A 22,366-nucleotide genomic window follows, 5' to 3' on the forward strand; every position below is an offset into this window, starting at 1 on the left:
CTATAAGACCTTTTAATGTCTCCAATACCTGGTCTCCATTAGTCCATAAATATCTGGAATTCTGATGGGTCGTCAGGATTTTCCAGTTGGCCTTAACATTCAACTCACTTTCAAAGTCCTTTTCAAAAAAACAATCCATCATACAAAGCATTATGATGCCATCTTAATAAATGCTATGCATGCTTTGGCTCCCCTAGGCAAATCTGTTGATGAAGATCTTTTTGGAAGTTAAATTCTCTTCCAGCTCTCATAAGAGCCACAATTCCTGAGTCCTAAGTATGAGATGACCCTTGTATCTTAACCTAAATCTTCTTGCCCTGTCGGATGTTGTAACTGCTACTTTGGGTGAGGGCAAAGGCTTTGATCCCCAATATGTTGTTGACTCTATTACAAACTAATGTGCCTCTAGGTGATTTCATACTATATAGATATTAGAAACCATGAGAAGCACATTGGAAGAAATGTTATCAAATGCTGACTTGTCACTACATCTGAGTATCTGAACCTTGAAAAGTGTTAAGCACAACTTACCAAACTGAACCCATTTTCTCACTCCCTCCTTTGTGAAGTGATGCAAAAATGTTGATCTGCGACCATGCGTAATTAAGATCTTCATCGGCATCTGAATTACGGAGACTGATCTTTCTTCTAATTGAGAGTTTTCCACAAAGATGGCACTGTAGAGAGGCAAATGAGGCGTTGTAATTGTGAAGACCCTTCAATGCCATTTCCTCGAGTCATTCTCCTTTTTCTTGGTCTCCACCTTTTCAGGCATTCAAAGCTTTCAAGGCTACAAATACCATTTGCTTGCTAACTCCTCCGCTCACTCTACCACTAACTCCTCTGTTGTTGCCTGAAAGTTGTTCTGGAATGATCTTGTAAGATTCAGAAGCTGTGTGTATCTGGAGAAAAATGTAGATTATCTAGATTCTGGTATACAGAGTTTTAGTTTTCTATCCCCTCCTCTGATATTTCGGGGCACATGGTCTAGACAAAACAACTTGAGTAAACTCCTGTTACTTTCATGGTGGGATTCGAAATGCCTTGCTACCGGATAGGAGGTATTGCCCCTAGGTGTTCAAAAATACGATTTTGCATGGGATGTATAGTACTTAGCACGTACCTCAACCGGCATGGACATAGAAGGCAGTAGAATGTATGGGTCGTATTACAATTCATGAATTTCATGATCTTTTTTGGTTCCATAAGACCAGTAACATCATATGTAAGTGCCTTACTACTATTGTCAGAGGCTTTGCACTTCCCGGGAATGGAAGAAACCCTTCAGTTGTTTCAATGATGTTCCTGATTGTTTTCGGGATAAGCGGCTTTCCACTAGCTCATCTATTATAGATCTTGATTTTCTGAATGCTATTAGGGGATAATCTGGGAGATCACGCCATTAATGGAATCTGATTTGAGAATTCGCGAGTTACTCTGCAAGATTCTTCTTAAGCTGTTTGCCACACTGGGAACGTTTGTGATCATTCTGAAACTATTCTGTGTGGCCTTGCCTTTTGGATCCTCCTTCAATAGATCTGCCCTTTGTTTTTGTTGGACTCTTTTCTTCGCTCTGTTTAGTACAGCCCTCTGATATCCTTTCACATCAAATCTTTATATACTTACGTCTGCTGCCTTTTGAAAGTCAATGTCCCTCAAACTATTCCTTTTAATACGTAGTAGTTATTTCAATTGAATTGACACACTATAGGAATTTAGTGAGTGTTATGTTAACACTGGAATATTTAAGGGTGAGAATATTTAGCCCATTCAGGGCATGACAACATTAAAGACTCAACTGAAAAAAGAAAGAACTGTTGCAATCTCCCAGTAAGATATCCATATGTATTGGTCCATATTTATAGGCTTAACAAGATTCCGACAGCACTAATTTAGATCATGTCTAATTATATATGAGGGTGAACTTTTATATGTTATGTTATTTATTGTGAATGACATGTTCTAAGATGGCGCTCATGGTGGGACTGAATTGAATTCCTAAATTCTTTATTGATTTTGATGAATGAAATGCAACCAAATTAGAACTGGATATATATGAGGTCTAAACTGGCAGTTCCCCACATTGACAAAGGTTTTTGCAAAAAACACTTCTGTGTGCACGGAAGAGCAAATAAAAAAAAAAAAATGTTTTAAAAAAAATAAAAATATATATATATATATATATATATATATATACATATACAGTAATCCAAATTAATCCAATTTTATTGTATATATATATCTATATATATATATATATATATATATATATATATATACATATATATATATATATATATATATATATATACAGTAATCCAAATTAATCCAATTTTATTGGCTCTTCCGTGCACATAGAAGCATTTCAGCAAACACATTGTCAATGTCGATATATGTATATCCCTCTACCACCTCATGACCGAAAGGGGTCCCACGGAAAAGTACTGTAAGTATATGTATGCAGTGAATGTTCTTTCTACCATAAGAAAGCATTATGTGTAGAAATGCACAGTTGATTAACATTGCCAAAACTGTAAAAAGTCTATAACAAAAAAGTACTTACCTCTTTACTTTACCTTGGTTTCAAAATATAGATAAAATAACTGTCATTTTATCTTAATTAGTGTAGATCTCCTTTTTGAGTGTGAGCATAATTTATTGACTATGTGTGCGACAAATGTCTAATACTTCCGTGATAAGCCTACCGCTGCTCGACCACACTCCCCTAGATAGAGCATCTTGGGATTGCTAGAACAAGCTGCAGTCCACTCATAAGGGATACCTGGACTCTTAACACAGCATACCTTTTGGTATACTATATAAAGAGCCAGCTTCCTACATGGATCCTTTGTATTTATTGTTTAATATAGCAGGCATTTTTATTTAGGTTGAAGGGAATGAGTGCAATAGTGATAGTCCATCAGCAGGTTGGCTCTGTGACTTAAACCCTTACCACTGACATCTTATGTGATTGACAGGTCTTGGGTTTTATTCTTGACAAGACCAAACTAATCTCCCATCCTTGTAGGGTTGGCAAATTAAGAACTACAACAAAAAGTTAACAATTATACCTGTTTCTTACAACGCTTACAAAAGATAGACATATGAAGCACTATATGAAAATAATGTTTTTATATTTAGCTGTCCAGTCAGTGGATAGTGTTTATGTTGTCAAAACATTGCACCAATTATGAAATGAGCTGCAAGCAATATCCTTTAAATAGGAAACTCGATGGCTTTAATGGCAGTACAGTTAGTAAGAAAACATCACCATACATTATTTCCCATATCTATGTCATGACTGGACTAAGTACTTACATTAATAGTTTTGTTGGCCTTGTGGGTGGTTTTGGTTCAATTTTCCAGGTTAACAGCACTTCCTAATTAAAGCAACATGTTGCTAACTTTTACAAAGTATACACCTGTTCAACCATGTGTAACAAATACTTTCTTTCAACAGAAAACTATACAAGCGTTATGCTTTCCTACGCTGTGATGATGAGAAAGAACAATTCCTTTATCACCTGCTGTCATTTAATGCTGTTGATTACTTTTGCTTTACAAATGTTTTCACAACTATCTGTAAGTAATATATTCCTTGTGTTAAAAATATAGATTCCTTCTTTTTTTGTATTTCTTTTTATTGGCATTTTGACAAGCATGACTGCATGTACAGTATTCCAGAATAAAATAGTACAAACTTTATATATCCTACTTTTGTTCCAACTTGCTCGCCAATAATATAATAAGCATTTGAACAATACTAGTATTGCGACTCCCCCGCTAACTCTCCCCCCACCAATGCTTCCATACAAAAACGGGTCAACGTATGTAGGAAAAGCATCCCAATGCATCCACAGGTCATCCATTGTGTAACCAGATCAGAGCGGTTATTGGTACATTTGTATCTACAGGCTCCATCCACCGCCAGACACCACTATATTTAGAGAACTGATCTGCACAATGCTGGTCAGAATGCAATTAACTGGGTGCAGCATCCTCCAACAGTGCCGCCAATGCCTACGCCACAACTTCCCAGGAAAGCAAGTCAGCTGCCACCCTTTCATCATGTCGTGTCCATTCGCATATGCGCCTCCTGTGCCCCCGCCCACTCCAGAAGGTCTTTTCTCCAGTCCCAAATCGTAGGGGGTCTAGCACTCAGCCAACTGATCGCAATACGTCTCTTAGCCACTCTAAGTCCCAGAACTGTGAACTGCGTACTCAGTTTCTTCTTAATGTTCTCCAGGTGTAGGCCCAGCGACATTGTTTAAGCTTGCAGGGGACTTCCCACCCCGTGACAGACTTGATTAGGGCTTATACCTCCACCCAATAAATCGCAGTAACCGAACAGTGCCACACAGCATGGAAGAAATCGGCCTCTGTCTAACCACATCTAGCACATTTGGGATTCCTGTCAGGATAAATAGTGTGTAGTCACCTAGGGGAGAGGTAGGCTATGTGGACATAGTTATATTGTATCAGTGTAAAATATGTGTTTATAGAAACCTTACGTAAACCATCATGAATTTTAAGCTACTCCTTAGGGGTAATGGGATCATCGCTGGTGCGTTGCCAGGTCTCCTCAACTCAGAGCGGCGGTAGCCGCTGATCAGCATGCAAAGCGCTATACACGTGTGTAATCTGCTTATAACTCCCTGCCAGTGAGAGTATAGTAACCATTGTTTGTGTGAGTTCAGGGACCTCCCTGAACGATGGCCACAACTGTCGAGCAGTGGGCGCTATTTTAGCATACTGTAGAAAATTGACCAAACAATACATCTTGCAATTATGAAGCGACCCCCTGGGTATAGGTGTGACAGCATAAGGCATCCACCCTCCCTCCACTTATCTATTGCCATAGACTATGTTATTTGTAAAACAGTTGCACTATCCACGAGTGTAGGTTTTGGGCATACGCTGCCCGTTGCAGTATCCGTCACACTGTCCTCTCCCAGAGTCTACATAATGGTCAGGTCATGTCGAGGAGTGTGTCCGGGACACCGCTGCCCCTCATCAGCAACGCTCCCAGCTGATTGCCATCATCTCTGCCATACAAAAGGGGATGATGGACGGAGCGTTTGAGCAAATCAAACACTTACCCCCAGTCAACTGATCTGGGTTTAATCCATCACCATTCTTTAGCCCACTCAGCCACCCCATTTCAGACATGGCTATATGCAAATCAGTCTGACCCTGTGCCTCATGGGAACAGTCCAGCCCGAACTGCCAAGCCATGTCTTCCATGGACCGGTAACAAGCATCCTGGAACCGGTTTCGGATTCATAATCCTCATCAGCCAGGCTATCTTGAATCCAGTGGCCAAGTGAGCAAGAGACTCACGTCTGAGCATACCCTGCTAAACTTAGGGCGAACAAAGTGATACAAAAGGGGATAATGGACGGAGCGTTTGAGCAAATTAAACACTCACCCCCAGTCAACTGATCTGGGTTTAATCCATCACCATTCTTTAGCCCACTCAGCCACCCCATTTCAGACATGGCTATATGCAAATCAGTCTGACTCTGTGTCTCATGGGAACAGTCCAGCCCGAACTGCCAAGCCATGTCTTCCATGGACCGGAAACAAGCATCCTGGGACCGGTGTCGGATTCATAATCCTCATCAGCCAGGCTATCTTGAATCCAGTGGCCAAGTGAGCAAGGGACTCACGTCTGAGCATACCCTGCCACACTTAGGGCGAACAAAGCGATACAAAAGGGGATGATGGACGGAGCGTTTGAGCAAATCAAACACTCACCCCCAGTCAACTGATCTGGGTTTAATCCATCACCGTTCTTTAGCCCACTCAGCCACCCCATTTCAGACATGGCTATATGCAAATCAGTCTGACCCTGTGCCTCATGGGAACAGTCCAGCCCGAACTGCCAAGCCATGTCTTCCATGGACCGGAAACAAGCATCCTGGGACCGGTTTCGGATTCATAATCCTCATCAGCCAGGCTATCTTGAATCCAGTGGCCAAGTGAGCAAGGGACTCACGTCTGAGCATACCCTGCCACACTTAGGGCGAACAAAGCGATACAAAAGGGGATGATGGCCGGAGCGTTTGAGCAAATCAAACACTCACCCCCAGTCAACTGATCTGGGTTTAATCCATCACCATTCTTTAGCCCACTCAGCCACCCCATTTCAGACATGGCTATATGCAAATCAGTCTGACCCTGTGCCTCATGGGAACAGTCCAGCCCGAACTGCCAAGCCATGTCTTCCATGGACCGGAAACAAGCATCCTGGGACCGGTTTCGGATTCATAATCCTCATCAGCCAGGCTATCTTGAATCCAGTGGCCAAGTGAGCAAGGGACTCACCTCTGAGCATACCATGCCACACTTAGGGCGAACAAAGCGATACAAAAGGGGATGATGGACGGAGCGTTTGAGCAAATCAAACACTCACCCCCAGTCAACTGATCTGGGTTTAATCCATCACCATTCTTTAGCCCACTCAGCCACCCCATTTCAGGCATGGCTATATGCAAATCAGTCTGACCCTGTGCCTCATGGGAACAGTCCAGCCCGAACTGCCAAGCCATGTCTTCCATGGACCGGAAACAAGCATCCTGGGACCGGTTTCGGATTCATAATCCTCATCAGCCAGGCTATCTTGAATCCAGTGGCCAAGTGAGCAAGGGACTCACGTCTGAGTATACCCTGCCACACTTAGGGCGAACAAAGCGATACAAAAAGGGATGATGGACGGAGCGTTTGAGCAAATCAAACACTCACCCCCAGTCAACTGATCTGGGTTTAATCCATCACCATTCTTTAGCCCACTCAGCCACCCCATTTCAGACATGGCTATATGCAATCAGTCTGACCCTGTGCCTCATGGGAACAGTCCAGCCCGAACTGCCAAGCCATGTCTTCCATGGACCGGAAACAAGCTTCCTGGGACCGGTTTCGGATTCATAATCCTCATCAGCCAGGCTATCTTGAATCCAGTGGCCAAGTGAGCAAGGGACTCACGTCTGAGCATACCCTGCCACACTTAGGGCGAACAAAGCGATACAAAAGGGGATGATGGACGGAGCGTTTGAGCAAATCAAACACTCACCCCCAGTCAACTGATCTGGGTTTAATCCATCACCATTCTTTGGCCCACTCAGCCACCCCATTTCAGACATGGCTATATGCAAATCAGTCTGACCCTGTGCCTCATGGGAACAGTCCAGCCCGAACTGCCAAGCCATGTCTTCCATGGACCGGAAACAAGCATCCTGGGACCGGTTTCGGATTCATAATCCTCTTCAGCCAGGCTATCTTGAATCCAGTGGCCAAGTGAGCAAGGGACTCACGTCTGAGCATACCCTGCCAAAATTAGGGCGAACAAAGCGATACAAAAGGGGATGATGGACAGAGCGTTTGAGCAAATCAAACACTCACCCCCAGTCAACTGATCTGGGTTTAATCCATCACCATTCTTTAGCCCACTCAGCCACCCCATTTCAGACATGGCTATATGCAAATCAGTCTGACTCTGTGTCTCATGGGAACAGTCCAGCCCGAACTGCCAAGCCATGTCTTCCATGGACCGGAAACAAGCATCCTGGGACCGGTTTCGGATTCATAATCCTCATCAGCCAGGCTATCTTGAATCCAGTGGCCAAGTGAGCAAGGGACTCACGTCTGAGCATACCCTGCCACACTTAGGGCGAACAAAGCGATACAAAAGGGGATGATGGACGGAGCGTTTGAGCAAATCAAACACTCACCCCCAGTCAACTGATCTGGGTTTAATCCATCACCATTCTTTAGCCCACTCAGCCACCCCATTTCAGACATGGCTATATGCAAATCAGTCTGACTCTGTGTCTCATGGGAACAGTCCAGCCCGAACTGCCAAGCCATGTCTTCCATGGATCGGAAACAAGCATCCTGGGACCGGTTTCGGATTCATAATCCTCATCAGCCAGGCTATCTTGAATCCAGTGGCCAAGTGAGCAAGGGACTCACGTCTGAGCATACCCTGCCACACTTAGGGCGAACAAAGCGATACAAAAGGGGATGATGGACGGAGCATTTGAGCAAATCAAACACTCACCCCCAGTAAACTGATCTGGGTTTAATCCATCACCATTCTTTAGCCCACTCAGCCACCCCATTTCAGACATGGCTATATGCAAATCAGTCTGACCCTGTGCCTCATGGGAACAGTCCAGCCCGAACTGCCAAGCCATGTCTTCCATGGACCGGAAACAAGCATCCTGGGACCGGTTTCGGATTCATAATCCTCATCAGCCAGGCTGTCTTGAATCCAGTGGCCAAGTGAGCAAGGGACTCACGTCTGAGCATACCCTGCCACACTTAGGGCGAACAAAGCGATACAAAAGGTGATGATGGCCGGAGCATTTGAGCAAATCAAACACTAACCCAAGTCAACTGATCTGGGTTTAATCCATCACCATTCTTTAGCCCACTCAGCCACCCCATTTCAGACATGGCTATATGCAAATCAGTCTGACCCTGTGCCTCATGGGAACAGTCCAGCCCGAACTGCCAAGCCATGTCTTCCATGGACCGGAAACAAGCATCCTGGGACCGGTTTCGGATTCATAATCCTCATCAGCCAGGCTATCTTGAATCCAGTGGCCAAGTGAGCAAGGGACTCACGTCTGAGCATACCCTGCCACAATTAGGGCGAACAAAGCGATACAAAAGGGGATGATGGACGGAGCGTTTGAGCAAATCAAACACTCACCCCCAGTCAACTGATCTGGGTTTAATCCATCACCATTCTTTAGCCCACTCAGCCACCCCATTTCAGACATGGCTATATGCAAATCAGTCTGACCCTGTGCCTCATGGGAACAGTCCAGCCCGAACTGCCAAGCCATGTCTTCCATGGACCGGAAACAAGCATCCTGGGACCGGTTTCGGATTCATAATCCTCATCAGCCAGGCTGTCTTGAATCCAGTGGCCAAGTGAGCAAGGGACTCACGTCTGAGCATACCCTGCCACACTTAGGGCGAACAAAGCGATACAAAAGGTGATGATGGCCGGAGCATTTGAGCAAATCAAACACTAACCCAAGTCAACTGATCTGGGTTTAATCCATCACCATTCTTTAGCCCACTCAGCCACCCCATTTCAGACATGGCTATATGCAAATCAGTCTGACCCTGTGCCTCATGGGAACAGTCCAGCCCGAACTGCCAAGCCATGTCTTCCATGGACCGGAAACAAGCATCCTGGGACCGGTTTCGGATTCATAATCCTCATCAGCCAGGCTATCTTGAATCCAGTGGCCAAGTGAGCAAGGGACTCACGTCTGAGCATACCCTGCCACAATTAGGGCGAACAAAGCGATACAAAAGGGGATGATGGACGGAGCGTTTGAGCAAATCAAACACTCACCCCCAGTCAACTGATCTGGGTTTAATCCATCACCATTCTTTAGCCCACTCAGCCACCCCATTTCAGACATGGCTATATGCAAATCAGTCTGACCCTGTGCCTCATGGGAACAGTCCAGCCCGAACTGCCAAGCCATGTCTTCCATGGACCGGAAACAAGCATCCTGGGACCGGTTTCGGATTCATAATCCTCATCAGCCAGGCTATCTTGAATCCAGTGGCCAAGTGAGCAAGGGACTCACGTCTGAGCATACCCTGCTAAACTTAGGGCGAACAAAGCGATACAAAAGGGGATAATGGACGGAGCGTTTGAGCAAATTAAACACTCACCCCCAGTCAACTGATCTGGGTTTAATCCATCACCATTCTTTAGCCCACTCAGCCACCCCATTTCAGACATGGCTATATGCAAATCAGTCTGACTCTGTGTCTCATGGGAACAGTCCAGCCCGAACTGCCAAGCCATGTCTTCCATGGATCGGAAACAAGCATCCTGGGACCGGTTTCGGATTCATAATCCTCATCAGCCAGGCTATCTTGAATCCAGTGGCCAAGTGAGCAAGGGACTCACGTCTGAGCATACCCTGCCACACTTAGGGCGAACAAAGCGATACAAAAGGGGATGATGGACGGAGCGTTTGAGCAAATCAAACACTCACCCCCAGTCAACTGATCTGGGTTTAATCCATCACCATTCTTTAGCCCACTCAGCCACCCCATTTCAGACATGGCTATATGCAAATCAGTCTGACCCTGTGCCTCATGGGAACAGTCCAGCCCGAACTGCCAAGCCATGTCTTCCATGGACCGGAAACAAGCATCCTGGGACGGGTTTCGGATTCATAATCCTCATCAGCCAGGCTATCTTGAATCCAGTGGCCAAGTGAGCAAGGGACTCACGTCTGAGCATACCCTGCCACACTTAGGGCGAACAAAGCGATGCAAAAGGGGATGATGGACGGAGCGTTTGAGCAAATTAAACACTCACCCCCAGTCAACATATCTGGGTTTAATCCATCACCATTCTTTAGCCCACTCAGCCACCCCATTTCAGACATGGCTATATGCAAATCAGTCTGACCCTGTGCCTCATGGGAACAGTCCAGCCCGAACTGCCAAGCCATGTCTTCCATGGACCGGAAACAAGCATCCTGGGACCGGTTTCGGATTCATAATCCTCATCAGCCAGGCTGTCTTGAATCCAGTGGCCAAGTGAGCAAGGGACTCACGTCTGAGCATACCCTGCCACACTTAGGGCGAACAAAGCGATACAAAAGGTGATGATGGCCGGAGCGTTTGAGCAAATCAAACACTAACCCAAGTCAACTGATCTGGGTTTAATCCATCACCATTCTTTAGCCCACTCAGCCACCCCATTTCAGACATGGCTATATGCAAATCAGTCTGACCCTGTGCCTCATGGGAACAGTCCAGCCCGAACTGCCAAGCCATGTCTTCCATGGACCGGAAACAAGCATCCTGGGACCGGTTTCGGATTCATAATCCTCATCAGCCAGGCTATCTTGAATCCAGTGGCCAAGTGAGCAAGGGACTCACGTCTGAGCATACCCTGCCACAATTAGGGTGAACAAAGCGATACAAAAGGGGATGATGGACGGAGTGTTTGAGCAAATCAAACACTCACCCCCAGTCAACTGATCTGGGTTTAATCCATCACCATTCTTTAGCCCACTCAGCCACCCCATTTCAGATATGGCTATATGCAAATCAGTCTGACCCTGTGCCTCATGGGAACAGTCCAGCCCGAACTGCCAAGCCATGTCTTCCATGGATCGGAATTATCAACATCATCTCTGCCAGCCAGGAATAACCTCTCCTGATTATTCTCTCCAGCTAGCCACTGGATCGCATGCTGGAGGTGTGCTGCCAAATGATAAAAAAGTCCGGGACATCCTTATCACCCCTATCCCATTCCCTTTTGCAAAAAAAATAATTAACGCTACGGCAGCCCAAACGTGCTCATAAATGATGCCCTCCATGTGAGCTCTCACACATGGCTCCCTGCAGGACGTATAGACACGAGGGCAGTACAGCCATTTTAATGAGGGCCATTTTGCCCATCAGGGATAATTTCAGTATGTTCCAGAACTCTTATCGATGGACGTAAATTATGTATCACCCAGCCGAAATTCAAATCATAGGTCTGTTGTACACCCTCCATACATAATCTCTGGCGACTAGAGAGTCAGACGTATTTGCCCAGTTGGTCCCACAGTGCACACACCTGGTGTAGCATTCTATCCCATTCCTTCAAAGCCTCTGGAGTGGTCGACAGCGCCCGCTCTAGGGTAACCAATGCTGTTTCGCCTTGTGTCAGTTCTCTCTCCAGTGTCTGGCGTATACCTACTGTCATCGCCATACACACACCCCTGATAACCACTTTCGTAGCAGCCCACGCTACAGCTCTAATGCCTGCACTATCTCAGTTAGTGTCAAAGGGGAAACAGAATTTACAACGCTTTTCCCACAACGCATGGCTTTACAACGTGGTTGTTACAATGACCCCATTATTACCACGAAAGCCCTTACATCGCAAATCGTAACAACGACTTGCTCTAGGGGGCGTGCAACACAAGGGAATCCGTTGGATTTTAAATCCAACACCTTCCCTGCTGTTGCACAAACTGGAGTAGAAATAGTAATTTATACTATTTCTAAGTCCAGCACTCTCCCTAGAGCAAGTCGTTGTTACGACTTGCGATGTAATGGCTTGCGTGGTAACAACGTCATGCGTTGTGAATGTATGCGTAGAAACGTCATACATTCACGTCAAAGTAGTGATCTATGGAGGAGGGGGCATGGCTTGGCAGCCAACAATGGCAAACACTAGAGCTGATATCTCCGCACCAGCCCGTCATTTATCCGGCTGTAATCAGCGCAACCAGTAGTCTGGCATTCTAAGTAAGGTGCATGCTGATCCTGTAGGGGGCTGCTGATACTTACGGGGTTGGAGCTGAAGCGGAGAGGAGGCTGCGATGGGCCCCAGTCCCCAGAAGCCGAACAGGAGCTGGGCCTGGGCCCTGGAACATCACTGCGACGAGTGCAAGGCTGGGGGCTGGGCCGAGGGACTGCCTTGCCCGGCCATCGACTGTGACCCTCCCCTGCTGAGGGAGTGTGATATTTGGAACAGCGGAGAACTGTCCCTGCTGGGAGTGGGCCTGCTTGCTGTGGGCCCACGGCGGCAGTGCGTAGACCGGATGTGACCAGTGGTGCTGCGAATCGTGCAGTGTGTGCAGATGGCCGGACCCCGGCCGGTAGCTGAGTGGGAGCTGGTCCTGGGCCCTGGACGATCGTCAGGGCCCAGGTCAGGGGCTCGACGAGGAGCTGCCCTGCCCGGCCCTCACCTGCTGAGGGAGCTTGATATTTGCAGTGGCGGAGAGTTGTTCCTGTTGGGAACGGGCCTGCCTGGCGTGGGCCCGTGGTGGCTGAAGAGTGCAGTGTGTAGGCCGGATGCGACCAGTGGTGCTGCAGACTCTGCAGTGAGTGCAGATGGCTGGAACCCGGCCGAGGTTTGGAACAGCGGGAACTGGTGGTGACCTCTGGTCCGGGCCTTGTGGTCGAGGAACCTGGTTGGGCCTGGCTGGACCTACTGAACTGCGGGTGGGGCGATCTCTGCCAACCAGAGCGATTCCCCGCCAGACTTTCCGGACCCTGAAGTCGCAGGAGAGGACCTGTGGCTGCTGGACACAGAAGATAGGGCCCTGGAGAGGCACTTGGAGATCCCAATGCGGTCATCCTGAAACTGCACAGCCTGGGTGGACCGGAGACGCTGAGAGGCGGCCCGGTGTAGCAGAGAAGTTGGTGCGTGGAAGAGGTGGCCTGCACAAATCCGGTTCGAGACCCGGCGATCGCCATGAAGCAGGTGAGGAACATCTGAGCCCTCACACTGGGAGAACTTTGCCAAAGCCTAAAGACTGGGGCGATCTTGCTTGAAAAAAGGAGTTGCATTGGTGAGACGCGCTACAACCTGGGAGAGGCCTGACTTTTGGGAACTTGGGGCCACACAGTGCATGAACCACACTATATAGAGTCTGTGTGTGTTCCCTGTTAAGCCCCTCCCCTCTGAGTGCGACTGGCTAAAGTAGAATACAGCGCGCTACATACATGAGGCCAAGAGGTGCACACTCCTGAGGGGAACAGCTCCAGGGGACCATAGCGGTATCTTAAAAAGTATTGACTTTAGGTGTCAAAAATGGGCAAGACCAGAATGAAGCCAGCGGAGATTGCTCCAGAACCGGAAAAGGATTTGCGAGAGCAAGCCCAAGTTAATCCAAAGACACAACAGCTATAGCACCCCAGACAGCAACAATTAGCTAAGATCCTAGAGGCATTATCAGACACCAAAGCGACACTGCACCAAGATATAAGCACAGTGTTGGTGAGGCTGGGTCTCTTACGAGCAGAGCACCAGAAACTCAACGAAAGGGTGAAAGTAGTGGAGTCGAGCATTGAGGAATTGTCCCCAGCACACCAGGCTCTGACCAGGCAAGTGGCAGACCTTACGGACACGGTCAAGCCACTGGCGCACCGGGCAGAAGATGGGGAACGACGCAGTTGAAGAAACAATATTTAAATTCTGGGCCTGCCGGAGGGGGTCGAAAATAGAAACTTGATGTTATGTTATAAATGATTTTATAACGTGCTCTGTTACTAAACTAGTATCCTGGCGCGATGACCTATCTGGAGCCCTGACTTTGCACGGTTGTTGCGCCGGATGGTCTAATACAGTTCTACACCCTTGAGAGAGCGCACCGGGTCCCGGCGCATCCACCGGCTCCGGGCCGGCCTCCAAGCCCAGTTGTGGCCAGGCACCTGCATTATAGGGACAGGGACATCTTGCTACATAAGGCTCAATTGGATGGTCCCTTTGAGGTAAACAATGGCATGTTTTCAATATTCCCTTATTACACCATCGACGTTCAGCGGAAGCGTGCCTCTTTCCTGGAAGTTAAGAAAGCTCTGAGGACTGAAGGCCTCCAGTATTCTCTTATCTTTCCTGCTTGGCTCCGCATAGTACTGAATAGCAAGACTCACTTCTGTGAGGACCCCCCAGCGGCATGGGAATGGTTAGAGGCATACAAGACTGAGACTCCCCAGGCGGCGCGGGGACAGACCCCGGGCCACCAGGGCCGACGATCCAGGAAACAGCCCACGAGGCAGCCTGCGAGAAATACCTCGAAGTAGCAAAGCTCATCCCAAATCGAGCGGGAGAGCGTGGCGGCTCTACAAACAGTGGCCGAGATAGTGCATGAGGGGGGTCTCCGTCTGAGGCAGGATCCCGTTGTGTGAGGGGTACAGAAAGTTCAGGCTCAGACTCTTCCAGGGGAGATAGCCTCAACATGCCGCAGGTAACCCTGAAGACTGCAGATGAGTTAATATAGACAAGATTGCTGTGGAGAACAGACATGGCCCTGTGCCTTGGCCCCTCGGGAGATGGCAGAGCTGCCCTGGGCTGAAGCGTAAAATTGTTCAGGTTGGACTAATATGGAGGCTGGTGCATTGCACATTCCCTTGCACCTCACAAGCACTGAGCGAAGACACAACCACAACCCCCTGAAGGACCTCACCATAGCTGGTTTGGGCCTTGACTAGTTTTTGAAGATGTATGAAGGGTTTGGGCAGGCTGGCGGCCATTGCAACACTGCTCTGGAACTGGTGAGGTGGTCCATGTTAGGATCCTTTTCTTACTTTTTCTTTTTCCCGTGTAGGATTTGGATTATTCACACTGCAGAAGGCGGATTGCTTTTTCCTTACATGGAGTTGGTGGTGGGATCAGGGGCGGGGGAGGGGGTATAGACAGACCAACCTAGGATGCCAACACACTGCCTAGCACTGAAGTTCCTCATGTGGAACATTAAAGGGATGGGGTCCATGTCTAAGCACCGTAACATATATAACTACCTGAAAATATGGGGAGTTCAAATAGCTCTCCTACAGGAGACGCATCTGTTTCAAAGGGAGATAGAAAGACTGCATAGGCGCTGGAGAGGACAGATTTATGCCACTTCCTTCTCGGGTATGCCCGAGGGGCACTAATTTGGACCAGATCAGGGGTGCCCTTTGAATTAACACGGTCTGCAATAGATAAAAAAGGCAGATATGTCTTTCTTAAGAGGAGTGTACTGGGGCAAGACATCACGCTGGGTTGCATATATACACCCAACCAAGACCAAATGGCCTTTATGGCTGACCTTTCCACCCGCATGGCGGATATGATGGTGGGCTAGGTGATACTGGACGAAGATTTTAATTGTGCAACTGATGTTGCATCGGATCGTTCCCATCCTCACCTACCGGGAGTCCAGACTCACTGGGTGGTTGCTGGACTAAGGGAGTGGATGACTCATATGGGACTGAAAGATATTGGGAGGAACCAACATGAGGGGGCTTGGGAATACCCCTTTTATTCCCCAATCCATCAGCACCATACACAATTGGATGCTATTTGGTGTTCACCTACCCTTAGATCATTGCTGTTGTCATATTGACCCAACAGAGACAGATCCCCTATCCCTACGTGGCGGCTCAATCCCAGAGGATGAACCGTTTGGTGATTCCCTGCACTCCCTTGTTGACAGGTTTTTTGTTGAAAATGCACTCTTTACCTCATCAGTGCTGATAGAATGGGAGGCGTTTAAGTTGGTGGTGCGGGCTACTGCCCAGGGCAAACTATAGGTGTGAAAAGGATCTTCACTGGGACCTGTTGGCTAGGGAGGGGGAACTGTGGGCATTAGATAACATACAGGGAGAGGACATACACGCCTCCAAAACATGCGCGTGCAATACAATGATGCCCTGGCGAGACTAAGGTCTAATGATTATAGAGCATATATGGATAAGGTACAGGGGAGGAGGAGAAAGCTGGTCGCCTGTTGGCTTGGCTAATTAGGTCGGAAACTCGTGGGTCAATCATACACATACAGACTGCGAATTGCTTAACTATGTACGACTTAGGAGAGATCCATGGCTTATTTCAAAGCTACTATGAGACTCTCAATGGTGCTGCCCATGGGCCCCCTATGAGCATCTTAGTGCCTTTTTAGACCTGTTAAACCTCCGCACTCTGGATAATGATGCTAGGGAGGAATTGGGTGGACCTTTGACTCTACAGGAAGTTTGGGGAGGTATCGCCTCTATGGCCAACGGGAAGATCACAGGCCCCGGATGGCCTCCCAGCGGAGTTTTATAGGAAATATGAGCCCGAACTAGCCCCAAAACTGGTGTCTATGTATGCAGAGTCGCTACAACTAAGCCACCTACCAGAAACCACACGAGATACATTGGTGATTGCGTTCCCCAAGACTGCAGCCTGGGGTGAAGGACTATAGACCCCTCTCCATGCTCAATACTGATTTTGAAATACTCAGCAAGGTATTGACGCTTGTACTACTCCCGCATATGATGAGTCTAGTCATTTGCCATTTAGAAAACTTTATTCGATCTTTTAAAATAAGATCATAAAAGCACAAATGAAATACAATGGTCAACATACATTTCCAGTTCATATTGATTAAAGTCCAAAGCAACCCTTTAAATGTAGATTAAAGTACATAATTACTTCCCTTACATTGATAAATAAGTGAATATAAGTAGACTAGAGCCGTTTATGGGTCCCACTGCTTTCTTTTCTTTATACAGGCCCATAAAAATGTCGCTACCAAGAAGCAGACTAGAGGATCAGACAACGATTTTAAGAAATAAAATGCAACCCGACATTGATTAAAATTATAGTGCTTTAAAATCAGGACAATGATTCCTTTTATTTCGTTCTGGTAGAAACCACAGAACAATACTAAGTGCAAATCAGTTTAGGGGGATTCTTTATCACAGGGACAGGAGGTCAAATCTGAGTGCTTATACCTTCTTTCTGGGTGACCTAGCATCAACGGAATCAAATTCATCCAAAATCTCAATAATATAAATTTATGTTGTGGTATACTAATGTCTGCTAAATAGTTAAACCCTCCCTCAATCAGGGGTGGATTTAGTGGATAAGCGAGAACTGCCTGTTTATTGTGATTCTTTTCCCTTCTAATATATTGAGCCCTCAGCATATATGTATTGATCAGCTTCTGTTTCGACGTCTTCCTGCATATTGTTGGGTCCTTAAAAAGTTCTACAAGCCCAATATCATTCAACTCCGATCCACACAATTCAACCATCTGATTGTGCTGTAGTTCTCCAGTTTTACCAAAAAATCAAGTGGGGAATGGATCACATGTCCTGCGTAACCAGGGTTTTTTCAATATTCGTGTAATATACCGATAAAAAAAACCCTCATTCACGTACAGAGGTTGGAGTGGCGGTATATCTTGATTCTCCGCCTAACTCTTAAAAACATGACAGCATCATCATAGGGTTAGTTCTTATGCTTCCTCCACCCGGAGGTGTACCCCTGATTTGTGCAGTAGTGATCAGTGATAAAGGGGTTTTCGTGCAGTTAAAAAATGGTTAAAAGACTCGTATAGCCAGATTAAGAATTTTAACAAGTCTGGATTCGAGGTGTTCTAAAAATGGTTCAGTGCGTAGGGGTATTAATTAGGAATCTCCGGCACTTAGTATGTCCATAAAAAAGTCGACATGTTTCAGCCCTCGTGCTTGCCCATGCAGGTCAGGTGGGCTTTCTTCAGGACCTTGAGTGAAAAAATAGTTGTGGAGACTGTGTGCGTCTTTGTGAATTTAGACAGTGTTTTGTCAGGGTCTCAGTGAATCAAGATATATTAACCTGATTCTGATGAGGTCAAATAGTACCTGTGGATATAAAGTAGGAAACAAGACAAACATACATAGAGAGAGAATATCAGATATACATTCTCCAAATGGTCATGCTGGCTATGTGCAAGGACAGAGAAGTAACTACAAAATGGCAATTCTTTAAAATTAGACAAATTCCTTGTGCAGACCGTTTAGGCAAAAGATTTCTCTCTGTTCTCTCGTATTCTCTAAATTCGTATCACATTCAGATTCATTAGAAAAGGGAAATAAAAGGAAAATGAGCGTGATGTCATGCGTTCTCTATTTTTCGTTATTCACTTGGTTGTTCACGTTATCGCTTGTACTCGAGTCTATTCAGAATTTCAGCGTTTGTATGCGTGGCTATATTCAGAGAATTCTATTGTAGCGCTTATCTTGATGAAGTCTTATTAAACATACCGTGATTAAGTCATATGCGAGGTAGATGATGTGATGGCAATGATTCTTCGCCATATGTCTCTGCGCAATAGATCTCTCTCTGATCTAAAAATGTATCACATTCAGATTCATACGAAAAGGAAAATAATCATGATGTCATGCACCCTCTGTTTAACGTGGTTCTCTTGGCTATTCATGTTATCGTTTTTACTTGAGTGTATTCATAATTTCGGTGTTTGTATGCGTGGCAATATTCAGAGAGTTTTATTGTAGCACTTTTCTGTTGCAATATGTGTTCATCGCAGTGCAGTCTTATCGAACATGCCAGGATTAAGTCACATGTGAGATATATGAAAACACATGATGGCAATGATTCTTCGCTATAAGTTTTAGCGCTATGGTTTGGAAATAAAATAAGCTAACTACTATTACGTAAGGGTGCTCTATGTTGTGCTTGTATATTTGCGCTCCGGAGTGGGAATACAGTGTGCTAAACACTCTTACTTATTGTACGGAGGACAAGTGATCAATTCCCCACTTGATTTTTTGGTATATAAAGCTGAATGGATCGCAGTTCCTTCTTTCTCCCCCACCTGATTTGAAATGTTCACCAGTTTTAGACAACTCTGTAATATATTAAGAGTCTAGTCCATGCTGACCAAAATGGGTTTATCCCCTCCCGCAGCACCTCGTACAATTTACATGGGTTATATTCAGTGCTTTACCACCCAGAGGCACAGACTCTTTGACAGGCCACTATTTTGTCGATCGAACTGGAGAAGGCCTTTGACACCGTGAGTTGGGACTACTTGCTGAGGTCATGGGGCGCCTGGGCTTAGGGGAGTGCTTAGTGAAGTTGGTGCGACTACTATACAAGGAGAGGGTCAAGACAAGTAATAATATCTCTTCACAATATAAGATAGCGCAAGGTACCTGCCAAGGCTGACCTCTGTCACCACTTTTATATGCTTTGGCGAAAGAACCCCTAGCCAAACTATTCCATCAGGGAGGGGAGTGTATGAAACTGACAATAGGGGAAGAACATACACCATCTCTATTTAAGTGGATGACCTATTGGTTTACCTGTGTGACACTAAAAAAGGAGGAGAGACTGCCCTAAGACTCCTAGAGGTTTTTGGGGGACTGTCGGGTCTGCACGTCAATAAGTGTAAAACATACCTGTTCCCAGTGGCTGGACCTCTGGCTGGACCTCTGACCCGACCTCTGGGCCTTGCTGCAGACCTTAACTGAGCGTCAGACACGTTCAGATACCTGGGTATCCCGGTTTTTCACTCACTAGTGGATCTTAGATTGATTAGGTCTAGCGTGATGTTTTGGCGTACAATGCAGCTTCCCATAATGGCTAAAATCTCCTTAACTAAAATGGTCATACTACCCCACCTGTTTTATTACTTTGCCAACTTACCAGTATTAATGCCTGCGGTATGGGTCTATAACCTGGACTCACTGATGAGGGACTTAATTTGGGGCAACGGGAGGCGTAGAGTGTCACTCCAAATCCTGCGATTCCCCATTGCAGAGGGAGGTATGGGGGTGCCGGATTTTGAGCTCTATCAGCTGGCTGCCCATCTACAATGGTTGGCCCAATGGCTGGAGAGAGTGAACGCAGAGGGGACATTCCTGATGGAGCTCAACCAAAGTCCTCAACTTCTGTTGGCAAAACCCTTAAACCATATAACCCGGGTTCCCTATAATTCGATACTGCAAACTACAGCACTACAGTGCCGGAGACACTGCATAAAAAAACTACCAGATATCCCGAAATAGTCTCTGGAATTACCTTTAGTAGGACTGCCACATGGAGAACTGCAGTTGATCATTACTGCGGAGCAAATGATACCCTGGGCAGAGGCGGGACTCGAGACAGTGGGGGACTGCTATCAGTAGAAAACTCTACTTCCTTTTGCGGAATTGGTGGAAGGGTGTGGTTTACCTTTGGGCCAGTTCCTTACATAAGAGATACTGCTGCTGGTGTTTGGGCAGTTGTAGTGCCTGAGCAGAGAAGAACTGGAAATGCATGGGGTGTTGCACTCATTAATCACCCTGGGAACAGCTGGACACCAAGTCAAATGGTTCTATGCATCATTATGCGAGGCCTCCTTGGCCCTGCTATTGAAGTTGCTGGGAAATGTGCGGCGATCCTACACAGGGAACTGACTGACAAGGAATGGAGTAGTGCTGGAGTCTCCTAAGTAAGTACTGCAGAATACGCTGTTGAAATATGTTCAATTTAATAATATACATGAGACCTTATTGACACTGTATCGTGTTTTTGCCGACTTCGGAGGGGAGCAGAGGAAATGTCCGAGGTGCAATCAGGAAGATGCAGAATTTATGCATTTATGACCAGATACTGTGAGACCCTATGCACTTTTTGGCACAAAGTACTCTCTAAAATTAATTATACGCTGGGGCTTACACTTGGCTCCACTGCGGAGGTCTGCTTACTAGGTCTCTTCCCCTGCCCACCCAAGCGTAAGGTGGGAAACAGGTTTATAGACCTGGCGCTTGCGCTTGCCTAAAGGCGAATAGCGATAACGTGGAAATAACCCATAACACCGCAGCTAAACATTTGGAGCCAGAAGGTGACCAGCGGGGCTGAGGAGAGAGTGCTGCTTAGGGGAGAGTTGAGGGGGCTACGACAACACCCACTAGCAGAGCAGTGGAAGGATACATTGCATGCTTGGGGATACCCGAGCCCCCCAGTAGGGCAATCGAATAGGGTGAATCTTCCACAGGTAGAACAGGAAGACAATGGGACTCCACCTGACTGAGTTTGACTGAATTTGTTGGATCTGCTGAGTGGAGGCGGCCCCCTTCTGCCTCCCCCACCCAGTACTAGAGGTATGTAGGTACCACAGGGACTGGAGGGACCTGCATAGGGATCATGCCTGCTATAATACAGTCCCTGCGACCACTGCCTGCCCTTGAAAATATTTTCAGAGCCTGTTCTCATTTGCGACTCCATTACCACCCTCTTGAAGAGGGTGGTAATTTGCGAGTGTTTTGCGACCGCAATTGCGGTTGCAAAACATTGGTACATGGCTTTGCGGTAGCTATTAGGAAGGAACGTCCCTTCCAAATAACGAGTCGCATAACCTATTTACCAAGTCGCAAATAAATTGCGACTCGCTAAATAGGCTTTGTACATTGGCCATGAGGTTTTTGCATGTGCAAACGGGTCGCAAACCTGTTTGCGCATGCAAAAACGGGTCGTACATCTGGCCCGTTATGTAATATTCCCAACTTCTGTAATACTTAATTTAAAAGAGATGTAATGACAAATATCAGACAAGTATTATGTATTACGCAGAATGTATAAATAAAATGACAATAAAGATATGTTTAAAAAAAAAATCTATGGAGTCCATAAGTGGGCTGTAGGCTGAGGAAGACTGGGTCTGTTAACACTTCCACCCTGAGCCTCCATAGTGGGACACTAGGCAGTGGCCAGAGCAGAGAGTATATAAGCAGCAAAGGCGAGTGATCAGAGATATATCGACCTAAGTAACACAAGTCTACAGCGCGTAGCATTGCTGTTGATTTTATTACAAAAAAATCTAATCTACTGTATGTGTATGTCGCCGTGGTACAACATGAATATGCAAGTGTTTGTGGGTGTTGCACTCACCATATGTCAATCAGTCCTATAACCACCTGTGCCTGTGTTCAAGAGCTGTCGTCATGTTGGGTTTAGTGCCACAACTTGGAGGGGATCTATCCACCCCACCACCCAACACACAATTGAAGTCAACTGCCATGACCACTTCTGCCTCTAGGTGGTTTCATGCAGCCACCAGCACCTTGCCAAAAAATGTAG

The 22,366-nt window shown here is 46.5% G+C and overlaps 1 protein-coding gene across 4 annotated transcripts in view; it reads left to right on the forward strand.

Annotated features, from left to right (window-relative positions):
• The window catches only part of DENND5A (DENN domain containing 5A), a 349,938-nt gene that overhangs the window by 211,533 nt on the left and 116,039 nt on the right, over nt 1-22,366 (forward strand). For all 4 annotated transcript variants that reach the window (XM_078680968.1, XM_078680967.1, XM_078680969.1 and 1 more), the window contains one exon: nt 3,461-3,582. In XM_078680968.1, the coding sequence (XP_078537094.1) occupies nt 3,461-3,582 (122 nt within the window). The remainder of the gene's footprint in view (nt 1-3,460; nt 3,583-22,366) is intronic.

The sequence above is a fragment of the Lissotriton helveticus genome, chromosome 3_1 (assembly GCF_964261635.1).
Source record: "Lissotriton helveticus chromosome 3_1, aLisHel1.1, whole genome shotgun sequence".
NCBI lineage: Eukaryota > Metazoa > Chordata > Amphibia > Caudata > Salamandridae > Lissotriton > Lissotriton helveticus.